Below are 12,920 nucleotides of genomic sequence, written 5' to 3' on the forward strand. Positions count from 1 at the left end.
GACCAGTGTATAAAACGTCATTCAGAGATTTGCCTGATCCAGATTTTTTTGAGGCGTTGAAAATCACACGAACTTTGGTGACGTTGGCAGATCTTTTGTGAGTTGCGGCAACACAATGGCATGAGCCTTTATCCTTTTCATGGCCTTGGATGCAACCAGTGTCAAAGGACAAAGCTTGGAGGACTTTTATACGACTTGTCCACCTATGCCAGAGATTTCGACCTTTGAATGTTCGAATGGAAGCTTCAACCGTTTTTGAACTTCCGAGGAAATTAAAGTTCTTTTCGAGCCCTGATCGATAAGGGCCCTCAGTTGAAATAATTAACCTTCGTTTTCGACTGCGACCATGGCAGTAGGAAGGAGAATTTGGTTATCATTGGCTGCATGCAATGATTGAACCGGTGCGTGTTTTGAACAACACGGTAGCTCGCTAGAATCGGAGCTATTCTGCGTTTGTCGAACAAGAGTTTTTGACTCAGCAGGTGTGTGCTGCACGGTTGATGCACTCGTTCGCGGGGTGGAACGCGGAGCCTGTGGATTCGCATGCAAAAGCGTGTGATGCCGTTGATGACATGTCGAACATGACCACTTGCTCGTGCACTCATTGATGATATGAGTGCTGCTAAGGCAGTTTGTGCACAGCTTAGCTTGTTTAATGAATTGTGTCCGGTTTTGCACAGACATCCGCTTGAATTCTGCACATAATCTAATATGGTGCGGGAAGTTACAACATTGGCAAGTTTCCTTTTTAGATTCTGTCACAAGGGTTTGCTTCCTGTTGAAGGACCTGTTTTGCGCAGAATTCCGATGATCGACTGGTTTTTGTTTGCTTTGACTTGGTTGTAGCCTATTGACCCTTTCAACGACTTCATATCTTGAGGTGAGAAAGTCGTTCATTTGTGACCATGAGGGTAAATCTCTTCGCGAAGAGAGAGATTGTTCCCAAAGTGACAGGTTTCTTTCGGGGAGCTTTGATGAACAAATGTACACCAGAATTGGATCCCAACTGTCTGCCGTAACTCCTTGGGAGAGGCGCACTGATAGGCAGCTGTTGATTTTGTTTTGCAATCTCTGAATGTGCTCACTGTTTCCTGACGGAATTGTGGCAAGAGTCAGTAAGGATTTTATCTGCTTGTCAACCAGGATACGCTTGTTATCGTATCGTGACCGTGAAGCTTCCCAGCCACGGCCAAAATTATCATCGCTCAACGGTGTATCCATCTATAGTACCGAATGATTTTCGCCTCATAGGAGGGTGGCAAGGTGATGGTGGTCAAAAAATGCAGAGCTTTCCCGATACTGGATAGCCCCAAAACGCTTTACCGAAGCAAGGAATGCTTTTTTCCCCACCTTCAAGTTACGACATCTGAGTCTGATTTGTCGGTCAGATGGTCATACGACTAAAAGGAGTTACAAACAATCTTTTAACAAATATTTATATGTCATCACTTTTATCAACGAAAGTTGATCGGCAATCTTTGCTTTTGTCACTTCATATGTATCAAGGCAAGTGTATTGTTTGCCTTGTACCGAACTCCTGAAGCCTTCAGGGAAACATTTGTCTGGCTTCGAAAATACCAGATCGTATACCGATTGAAGCCGTGTCCAATAATTATCTAATGATTTGTCCTTTATCATGAAATATGATTCCGTGTGATCTTGAATCGGTGCCTCATTAAATTTTGCACAGTATCTCATGAGGCTATCACTTTCCGCGATGAACTTTTGCGCGGATGGGCCAACTGATTTAGATTTTGGGCTGAGGGATGTTGCCCTTTCCTTGACCGTTTCTTCTTTTGGGCCAAATTTTTGCTTTGTCCGGTTCCGGACGTTTTTGGGGGACTGAGAGGTATTGTACGCAAACTTTTGGGTTTTTTATTTGTACGCTCAGGGAACGTTCGCAAATTTCGAAGATGGAATTGCTCTTCGCGCCGTAGAAATTAAATAAAAAGGGAATTTAAATTGGTGGTGGTGTTTTTTTTTTTTTTTTTTTTTTTTTTTTTTTGAAATATAGCGCACGGGAGAACGGGACGTTCCTTCAATGATTTAAATCCATGAAATGCGAAATTTAATTATATAATGTTTTGACAAAAACAAAAAAGTAAATAAAAAAAAATCGCAAACACTTTTCACTTATATATACGTGTATTAATAAACGTGTATTTGTAAATTTTTATATATATATGTATGTCTATATTAGAAGATAATACTTTGAGGTCTGTATGTCTACAGGTCTACAGTTAAGCTGTAATGGAAGAATTCCGGAAATCCGGCCTTATTTTACGGCGAAGGTCGCAAATTTAGCGATAGGACGAGACCTTATAAGACGGCACGATCCCGGCGACCCCAAAATAACGGATTCCAACACATCAGATTGCTTGTGAATGAACACAAGCTTTTGGCCCACCGTAAAGTCTCTATTGAATTCGTCTAAGCACAATGACAAAATCTCCATCGCCTTCGGCGATAAAGTGCTGTCGGATGCAAAAAAATTGCGCGATCGATTTTTGCCGACAATATGTAATGCATTCTACGGTTGACAAGGTTAGAAGGCGGGCCAACAGACAGTGCGCACACAAGCATAAATACAGCGCGTCCCAATCATCATCACAGCCAAAGAGGTTGAGGATGCCGTCGTTACTCTAAACCATCTATAATATCCTATCGCCAGTAACCAAGCCATTTAAAGCCATTCTGCTTCCATACTTTAATGCAAATTTGCAACTAGCCAATGCTCAGCATGTCTTCCGAAAATGAAATAGCACTACCACCGCGCTAAATGTCATTAGCACTCAGTTAAATTGCGAATTAATTCAAAACACCCACCATAAGACAGTACTCGTTTCGTTAGACCTGTCAAAAGCTTTTGATACAGTCAACCATGGCACGTTACTGAAAGACCTGGAAGGGTCTCCTCTTCCCCCAAGTCTCAATAGGTGGACCGCAAATTATCTGTCTGGTCGGCAAACATCGGTGCAATTCAGCAACATAACATCCAAGTAAAGAAGAATTAAACAAGGGATGCCACAGGGTGGTGTCCTATTCCCTCTTTTAACTTCTACATATCAAAGCTACCTTCACCACCAGAAGGAGAAAACATCGCTTCCCACGCCGATGACTGCACAATAATGGCCACAAGCCCAGGCCCACAGATCGATGAGCTTTGTAACAAAATAAGCAGCTCTCTCCGTGATCTCTCCAGTTTCTTCGCCTCGCGAAACCTGACATTGTTACCGACCAAATCATCGGCGATCTTATTTACAACATGGACGCGCCAAATATCGACCATATTGAACATCCACGTCGATGGCACCACGCTACCGATTGTCTTACACCCTAAAATCTGTGACGTTCGATCAGGATCTACGTTTTGGAGAAAAATCTCTTACCGGCAGCACTTGGGGTTAAGACAAAGAAACGCTCATTACCACTTACAAAGCAATTGACCGGCGATTGCATGCTACGCCTACCCGATATGGTCGCCATGCCTAAAGGTTACTCACTGGAAGAAAATACAGGCCTGCCAAAATACTGCCCTCAGAACCACTACGGGCTATCTTCTTATATCCCCAGAACACCATAAGGGAAAGAAATTAAATGCCAACCAAACAGTTTCTTTTGAATACCCAGAGACCTGGCATCCCAACAGACATCTGATTGATGAAGCTACACCGCCCAGGGGCTTTAGGGACCATCTCCGTATGCATTATGAGGAAATTCGGCACGACAGAACATAGCCATATGGCAGAACACAGTCATATGAAGCAAAAAAGCACAAGCAGGTCCTCAGTGATATCCACAAACAGGCGTCGGACCTCTAAGCCAGGAATTGCCCGGCAATTCAAGTACTTAAAGAAAAATACCCAGAACTAACAGAGGGAGAACGTACTCTCCCTAGGGAAACGTGCCTCGCTCTAGCTCAACTTCCATCTGGGTACTGTAACAGGTTAAACTCTTACCTATCCAGAATCAACCCCGGCATACAAAATGTATGTCCTGCTTGCAATTTTTCCCCACATAACACCAACCATCTCCTTAGTTGTATTGCGGAACCAACGCCTCTAACACCCATCTCATTATGGTCCGCCCCTGTTGAAACCGAAAATTTCCTTGGACTCCCGTTAGACATTGATGACAATTTGGGACTGGCCGCACTTCATCCAATTATAGCACTCAAGCTGATTTTATCTGCCTTTACTAACTAACTAATCAGTTTAATTTCAATATAACGCTCGGTTCATCTGCCCAAGTGCTTTTCGGAAAGGCTTCTTAAAGCTTTGACATGTTTTTTCAGTGTCCTCGAATTACGAATTTATACTCGGACAATTTTCAAACAATATCCATACCACAAAGTTTTCCATTTATATGTTCTTTTACACTTATAATAAGATCTTAATATATTGTAACGAAATCGAACGGCTGTAATATGCAACTACCTTCTCCTGTCCATCGACCAGTTGCGGTAAAACGCCTGCTATAGCATATCCACTCGCATCTGTATCTAGAATAAATGTTGCTCCTGGAATCGGATATTCCAATATTGGGGCAGTGCACAAACGCACCTTCAATGTTTGGAAAGCCACTTCTTTCTCCTTTTTCCATTCAAAAGCTTTATTTTTTGTTGTAAGCTCATGGAGGCTATGAGCTACGCTGGAAAAATTTGGTACAAATCGGCGGTAATATGTGCACAGCCCAAGGAAACTTCTTAATTCATGCAAGTTCTGTGGTCCTGGCCAATCCTTTACTGCCTCTATATGCATTCGCTGTAAAGATACCTTCTGTCGTTACCTTGTCATCCAAATAATTTAATTCTTTTTTAAACCTGCGCCGGCTATTCTCTGGAAAACTTCCTCCAAGTTCTTAAGATGTTCATCAAAGTTCTTGCGCAATACGATGACGCCGTCAAGGTACACCAAGCATGTTTTCCAATGTAGTCCTTTCAGTACCTGGTCCATGAGTCTCTGAAACGTAGCTGGTGCATTACAAAGTCCAAAAGGCATCACTGTAAATTGCCAAAGACCATCACCGATACTGAAGGCTGTTTTCTCTTTATCTTCCTCCTTCATCTCAACTTGCCAGCAGCCGCTTTTCAAGTACAGTGTGGAAAACCATTTCGTACCAGATAGCGAGTCCAGAGTATCGTCAATTCTTGGCAATGGGTAGTTATTCTTTTTCGTGACACCGTTCAACTTGCGGTAGTCCACGCAAAACCTCATTTTGCCATCCTTCTTCTTCACAAGTACCACCGGTGAGCTCCATGGACTAGCTAATGGTTCGATGACGCCGCTGTCGCTCATTTCTTGTACGATTTGACTCACAACTTCCCGCTTCGCCAGTGCAACACTACGAGGAGCTTGACGTATCAGCCTCGCGTCTGCAGTGTCTATTTGATGTTTCACACATTGGTGCGGCCTGGTTTGGAATCATCCTGGTCAAATATGTTTGCGCACTTTAGGAGCAGTTGCTTTGCCTTACTCTGATAATCTTGATCTAGCCCCTCCGTACATGCCGTGATGTCATTTGAAAGATCAGTCTTGCTAGTTGAGACGTGTTCCTGGAGCTGTTCACAGTTAATAACTATTTCAGCCTCTTGGCATATAGCTCCTTTTGTCAGATTGAGTGGTGACTTGAACTCATTGAGTACTCTTATCGGAATACATCCATCTTGTTTTGTCATAGCCAGGGTTTTTCCTACCAGTATGTTCGGTGTTGATTTGTTTACTGCCTCGGCAACCCACAATTTCTTTGTCCACAATCTCCATCAACCTTTTCCCAGATGACTGCTTCGATTTTTGGTGGTATTTGCTGACTCTCTTCCACCAGCACTCGTTTACTGCTGTAGCCTCTCTCGTAGCCGAAATTATGTGGCACAACCATGTTCTTATATCACATCGTCTTGCTTTGCATATCGATTTTGATGCCTTGGTCGATTAAGAAGTCCACTCCAATTATGATTTCATCAACAATCTCTGCCACTATAAAATTGTGTAGTACCGTGGCGTTCCCAATTGCTACTTCACATGCTGCTTCTCCAATTACCTGGGTGTCCTCTCCCGTGGCTGTACGTAATCTTGCTCCAAGCAAATGTGTTATCTTCTTGTTGACTAAATCTGATCGAATGATGGAATGGGATGCACCCGTATCTACAGTCAGTAAACGTTCCTTTCCATTCACATATCCTCCGACAGTCAGACTGCTTGACCTTCTTCCAATTTGCGAGATAGAAATTATGGCTCACTTTAGTTTAATGATTGAGTGGATTTGGAGATTTGCTCATCTCCTTCAGCTCTGCGTTTACAGCCACCCACATTGCTGGAACTGTTAGGATTGGTACTGCAATAACGTGCAATGTGCCCTGGCTTTCCACATTTAAATCATTTGACGGCACCATCGTTTTTCTGCTGCGTTCCCTTTAATGCTTCCAAAATTGTGTCTACCCAGTCTGGCCTTTCCACTTCCACGCGATGAGCTTTGTATGTGGGCTTACTCAAAAGTGACGCTGTTTCCTGAGTCAGTGCATGGGATACCGTTTCTACAAATGTTGGCTTTGGGTTTGTGTATGTAGCTCGCTTCGTTTCAACGTCCCGTATGCCATTTATAAAGCTCTAAATCTTTACCCTTTCAGTTTATTCCACGGGTGAGTCCCTATTTGCCAGATGAGCCAATCTTTCAATGTCTGAAGCAAACTCTTGCAAAGTCTCATTAGCTTTTTGGAAACGGTTTTGCAATTCTATTGTATATATTTGTTTCCTGTGTTCGCTTCCGTACCTTCGTTCTACAGCAGCCATCAATGCGTCATGACTGTTCCGTTCGTACTCTGGAATAGTCTGTAAGATTTCGGCAGCTAGTCCTTTCAATGCTACGAAGAGTGCAGCATTCCAGTTGTTCACTGTTGCGGTCTTCTCAAATTGTAGCTTAAAGACCTGGAAAGGAACAGAACCATCAAAGGATGGTGATTTTACCTTTGGATTACTCGTACTGCTGGGCGATTTAGTTGCAACTGCTCGATACGTCCTCTCAAAGCATCCACCTCGGCCTCGATTTTTTCCTCAAACTGTAAAATTTTTGTATCCTGGGCCTCCAGCTTCTATGATACCCTTAGATATCCTGAGATGTCATATATGTCTTCTGTTCTTCCAGTTAAGATGCCATATATGTCTTCTGTTCTTCCAGTTGAGATGACATTTGTCTTTCCTGGGCTTCAATCTTGGATGTGGTTCTCCTGGGATTCTAGTTATGTTTCCATCTTAGATGTTATACGTGTCTACTGTGATTCTAGTGGAGATGCCATATTGGTGGATATTTGGATTAATATTTCTGTTATACGCGTTTCTTGTGCTTCAATCTTGGATGTTACTCGTAACTGTCGGCGATGTTTCGTTTTTCTCTTAAATTTTTGTTGTTGTTTCTTCCACATCAGGATAAAAGACATACTCCTCAACATTAATTCCTTCCAACTCCAATACCTCTCGTAGCCGTGCTTGAAGTTCGATCTTATTGCCAGTTGTATTCAATCAACGGCTCTCCAACTCCTTCTTCAGTTGCTTGATCCTCAATTCACTCAACTTTGCCATGTTCAAGTTGTATTCGCAATCCTCGGAATTTATTCAACAATTCCTCTTCTGACACCAATTGTAACGAATTTTGGGAAATTCCGCTTATTTGCAACCTTCTGTTAACGTTCGAATCACAAAACTGTTGTATTAATAACTCCAATATTTGATAATGCAAAATGGTCTTTATTAGACTACTTTCAAAATGACACCTCTAATGCTCGACAGATAGCGTGTTTAATCAAAGCTGATTGTCGTGCCTCTACTGTTGCTGCCTTTTATATTGTCTGGTTTCCTCGTTGCATATTTCTAGGCTTTTCTATTCTAGAATTTACTAGTTAGTTATCAGCTATAAAATTACCAGCTATAACTACGTTTATAGCTACTCATATGCGCGTGTATATGTAAGTGATACTTGCACAAATTATTGTGTTCTTTTGTGAGCATCTCAGATAAGACATAAGCATGTGTTTGTGCGTCTCTTCTCCGCTGCTCGTATGGACATATGGGTAGACATAATGATAGTATCCCTTAGTGTTGCTAATATTCGTCACAATATGAAGATAGCGGCACGATAGTAATATTTTAAATTAAATCTCTTTTTACATGATTTTTCTCGGGTGACACACATTTAATGGGTTTGGAACGCGCTCCCGAAATGATTTTTCAAGCACTTTTCTTGGGATAAAATAAGTATAGAAAAGAGTTTAAATAAAATTCTGTTGCTGAAATACCACTTACTCTAATCGAAAACCTATATCAAATTTAAAATTTTCTGGAAAAGTAGTGAGAAAACTGCTTCCAACATAAGTTCCCCACCTGATTCTTTACAGGGCTGCTCAAAATTTTGTATATTGAAGTGCGAATCAAAATACATGTATTGTACAATATTTTATAATTGTTGTCCGTCCCGTGCGGTGAATGATATACTGGTGTAAGGTACAGAAGGAAAAGGCGATGGCGTCACAAGCCGGGAGAGAGGAAATAGCTATCAGCGATGACCCGGACGCGGGTAGCGATAGTGCGCTCTGCAAAGGAGCGGTCTACCAGCCCGGACAAAGAACTAACGCTAGAACGGGAGCAACGAGATAGGGAGCTTAAGAATACTCTCACAATACCGGACATACTTAAGAATTATGTAGCGCTTGGATCCAGTGGTTTACCCAACCAACCGCGAGCGTGATTTCTTGACATAGACACGAGAGACAGTGGAAGAATGTCGAAGACTGTTCACTGAGAAACATTTTGCTACAAACAATCCCCAATTTTGCAAACTCATCGAAGGCGAATGAGCCACGAGAGGCCAGATGCAGCGATCGGCTGAATCTGACAAACCTGCTTTTAAGAGGCAGAAGGGGGAGGGCAAACTCCTCAGTCCCTGTACCAGGAGGCGAACCAGCCGGAATTACAGGAATCAAACAAAATCCACCACTGTCAAACGAGTGCAGTGGGCCTTGTCTACTTGCAGCCCATTCAAGTCACCAGGACCAGGTGTGCTCTATCCTTGGTCTATTACATCAAGGGATAAATCATATAGCCCCAGCCTTATCCGCTTTATATAAGGCATCACTACTGCTCGGCCTTATCCCAAACAGGTGGGCAGAGGTTAAGGTAACATTTTTACCAAAGCCAGGGAAGCCAGAGCAACTGCCCTCGCCGAATCGACTAATAAGCCTGAGCTCGTTTCTTCTCAGTTTTGTAGCCTAATCAAGTAAAAGTTCAACAGTTGTCGAAATTCGCATTAATTTTTTACATTTTTTTCCCAGTGGTATTTTTATATTCTTCGTTATGAAGGGCACATTTTTTACGTAAAAAAAATCTGAAATTTTTCGCCGACACGTTGATTGATCTATGTAAATTTAAATATTGTTTACTGTTACTAAACTATTTTCTTGTCATCATTCACAGAGTTTGGCGAAATTTACGAAGCATACTTTTAAAGATGTCAACGATGCAGAAATATCAACCTTTGTAGGAGTAGAACCAATACTTCTTCTAGAGGAGAATCTTTTAGATGGATTATCTAATTGGTTGGACAGACTATTCGAGGGTTCTACCCAAAGATACTATATTAACTATTGGCCGGATTTCCCAATGAAATAATTATCAGATATAAATTTATACATACATATTATATACATACTTAACTGAAAATATAATTATAGTTGCAATTCTTTGCAGCAACTTATAAAAGAACGACCAGGTATCTTATATTCAACTATTTTATACGTTCATTAACTTCACACCACTGCTGTTACTATTATAATTGAAGGAAAAAAAAACAGAACAAAAACAAGTAAGGAAGTCTAATTTCGGGTGAAACTGAACATTATATACCCAGCGTGTGTTCTTATATATGTGGGTTTATAAACGATTCTTATATAATAACGATTCTTATATTCTTTTATATTAATTACTTTGTTGATGATAATTGAGTTAGCATATGAAATGTGATATTTCAAAAATGTCCTTGTGAAGAAGTCAGACGATTTTCAATAGACGAATTACACACAACGCTTTTCATTCTCTGTGAATAATTTGGATTTATACATTGGTAAAATCCTAACTCATAAAATATTATCTCACATACTCATGGGGGCTCATCCAACGTTGTGTGTTTTGCTAAAGACGTATAAAGACGAAATTTGAATAAAGACAAAAAGGTGAATCTTAAAGCTGGGACCATTTCAAATGATGGCAAAAAGCATGCAGTGAGCAAAAATACCGAATGTGTGTGAATGGTCCTTGCATTATCTAAAAGAAAAGGCAAAGGAAGTGGGATTGGCTATGGGCGGTACTAAAGCTAAAATTATCACACGCCTAATGGAAAATGATCCGAGCGGGAATTGGTTGCATTGCGACGAAGGGGAAGAAGGTGCTGCAGCTTTTGAACTTGCATCTGCGAGCAATGACGACGAAAGACGTGGCTTCGAGTTAGAATTCATAAATTGACTTGGGAAGGCGTGAGAGAGAGCTTCTTAAACGGGAGCTTAAACTATCTCGTCGTGAAGTTGATTTCCAACGAGCTAATAGAAATGCAAGCAGACTAGAAGATTCGCATCCTTCACCAGTTATTGGAGAAAACTTGCTAGAGGAGCAACGTATATCATCACAAAGCTTGCGGTCAACATCCAAGATGAGTATTAAGACATTAGGTGAGCTCATTAATGATTTTGATGGATCACCTGATCAATTCAACGTTTGTAAGAAGCAATTAGTTTTTCTGAAATCTGCACATGATCTCAGTGAGAACGAAATAAAAATTTAGATTAGTCTGAAACTCAAGGGAAAAGCATTTAAGTGGCTTCTTACAAAAGCTGAGCATTTGGAAATGACTTTTACTGATTTATTATCTGAAATTAAGCGAATGTATAAGCCAAAAACAAGCAAACTCGAGCAATGAAAAGAATATGTATGGAGAAAAGAAGAACCATTCAGAGAATACGCTCATGATAAGATCGTGATCGGAAATCGCATTCCTTTTGCAAATGAGGACATGTTGGAGTACCTTATAGAGGGAATACCGGATCGCACTCTTTATAATCAAGCACGTATGCAACAATTCATTACAGTAGAATCTCTAATAGAAGCGTTTGACAAAATTTTCTTAAAAGAATCAACGATTTCTACGCATTATAGTGTTAAGTTGATGAAAAATAAAACTGCTGAAGGTTGTAAAGATGGTTCTGATGCTAGTGTCTTGCAGAAGTGGACAGTGAAGAGAAAAAATTGTTATAACTGCGGAGAGTTAGGGCACGAAAGCAGTGAATGCCCAAAGAAAGGAAAAGGTCCAAAATGTTTTAACTGTGGAGAGCATGGACACATTTCATTAAAATGTTTTGAGAAAGCCAAACAAACAAAAGCCAAACAAACAAAACAATCAAATACAATAACCTGGAAACCCTATACACGTTACATGAAAGTTGTTTTGATACATTACCACAAAATTGAAGCACTTATTGATAAGGGCAGTGACTTAACATTAATGTGTGAAAATGAATATAAAAAGATTGGGTCACCGATGTTGGAATCTTCAGAAGTACGTTTTTCTGGGTTGTGATCACCGGCGCACGATATAATGGGAGAATTTGACACATAAATAGTCATAGATGGGCATATTTTTCCGATCCGAATCAGAGTGATTTCTAATGTTATTGCAAGGCATCGTCTTTTAATTGGAAATGATTTCCTTGTACGAAGAAATTTCCATGCCAAAGAGGGTGTGATGTGATTTACATTGACAAGGATAACGAAGTTTCTGAAATTTTTCAAATCCAAGCTTATGATGAGGAGGATAATGGGGAGATTGACCTTTCTCATATAGATGAACATTAAGTTAAATCTGAAGTGGAGAGAATAGTTACTCATTATAAGCCGAAACAACAGTTGAAAAATTGTAGAAAAATAAAAAAAAAATAAAAAAAATTTGTTAAAAACTGAAGGACAAACTTTGAAATTTTTTTTATGAGGATGTATTTGAACATGAAATCAGATAAACTAATGAATGGGTATGAAGGCTCTACCCAGTTATGACTAAAAGTTTTATCTTAGTAGCAAGGTTATCAATCTCCACCAAACTTGATGGACGCATTAATTCTTTTAAGATGTTATACTCTGAAATGTGCACGCTAGGGGATAAGTATATAAACATTGCTTGAAAATTCATTGTGTTTAGGCCCAATGCCTAACTTTTACCTGATTGACGGCACCCCTCCCTTACGTTTTAATAATATTTCCAGCCACCCGTACTCACGCCGCTTTTGTGTGCATGCATGCACATGCATGCGTTTCATACACATGCACGTGTGTGTGTGCAGGTTGTCAGCACCCATGCACGTATATGTGGGGGTGGTTGTATGAGTGGCCTTTCCCCTCCTTAACACCAGAGGACTTTTTCGCGGCTTAGCGGTTGTCCTCAACGGGACAACCGGCCTCTTTTATGATCGACCGCCAAGCAGTTCACAACGCCCAGGATCACCATCGTCAATTTCGACATTAAGGTAACGTTATACCGATTGTACATTTTCTTTACTCTCTAATTAAATATTATTTTAAAACGAGGAATTCCTCTTGTGTTCTTTTACTTTATTCTGAGTGAACCATCACACCAACCCTGAGATCGACCCTTGTGCGCCTACCCACTGCCGGTTTACGACGCACTCAGGCCGAACATTGGTCCTCCTTACCGAGAACGGAAAGCACTTTGTATAATACAGTCGACTATTTCACACAGATAATCAACGTGTAAGCACAATTTTTCTCTTGAGGATTATTTGCCCCAGCAGCCAAAAAGCAGAGTGTTGGAGTTTTTAATATAAAAGAGACCAGAGCCACAGCACATTTGCCTACTAAAATTTATTTGCCACA

At 40.7% G+C, this 12,920-nt stretch overlaps 1 protein-coding gene across 1 annotated transcript in view; it reads left to right on the top strand.

Annotated features, from left to right (window-relative positions):
* l(3)80Fg (dnaJ homolog subfamily C member 16 l(3)80Fg) overlaps nt 1–9,697 on the top strand; it is a 2,137,133-nt gene extending 2,127,436 nt beyond the window's left edge. The window contains exon 10 of the mRNA XM_067760003.1: nt 9,462–9,697. Within this exon, the coding sequence (XP_067616104.1) occupies nt 9,462–9,656 (195 nt within the window). The 3' untranslated portion in view covers nt 9,657–9,697. The remainder of the gene's footprint in view (nt 1–9,461) is intronic.
* Nucleotides 9,698–12,920: the final 3,223 nt, after the last annotated feature.

Source organism: Eurosta solidaginis, chromosome 1 (genome assembly GCF_040869045.1).
Source record: "Eurosta solidaginis isolate ZX-2024a chromosome 1, ASM4086904v1, whole genome shotgun sequence".
Classification (NCBI taxonomy): domain Eukaryota; kingdom Metazoa; phylum Arthropoda; class Insecta; order Diptera; family Tephritidae; genus Eurosta; species Eurosta solidaginis.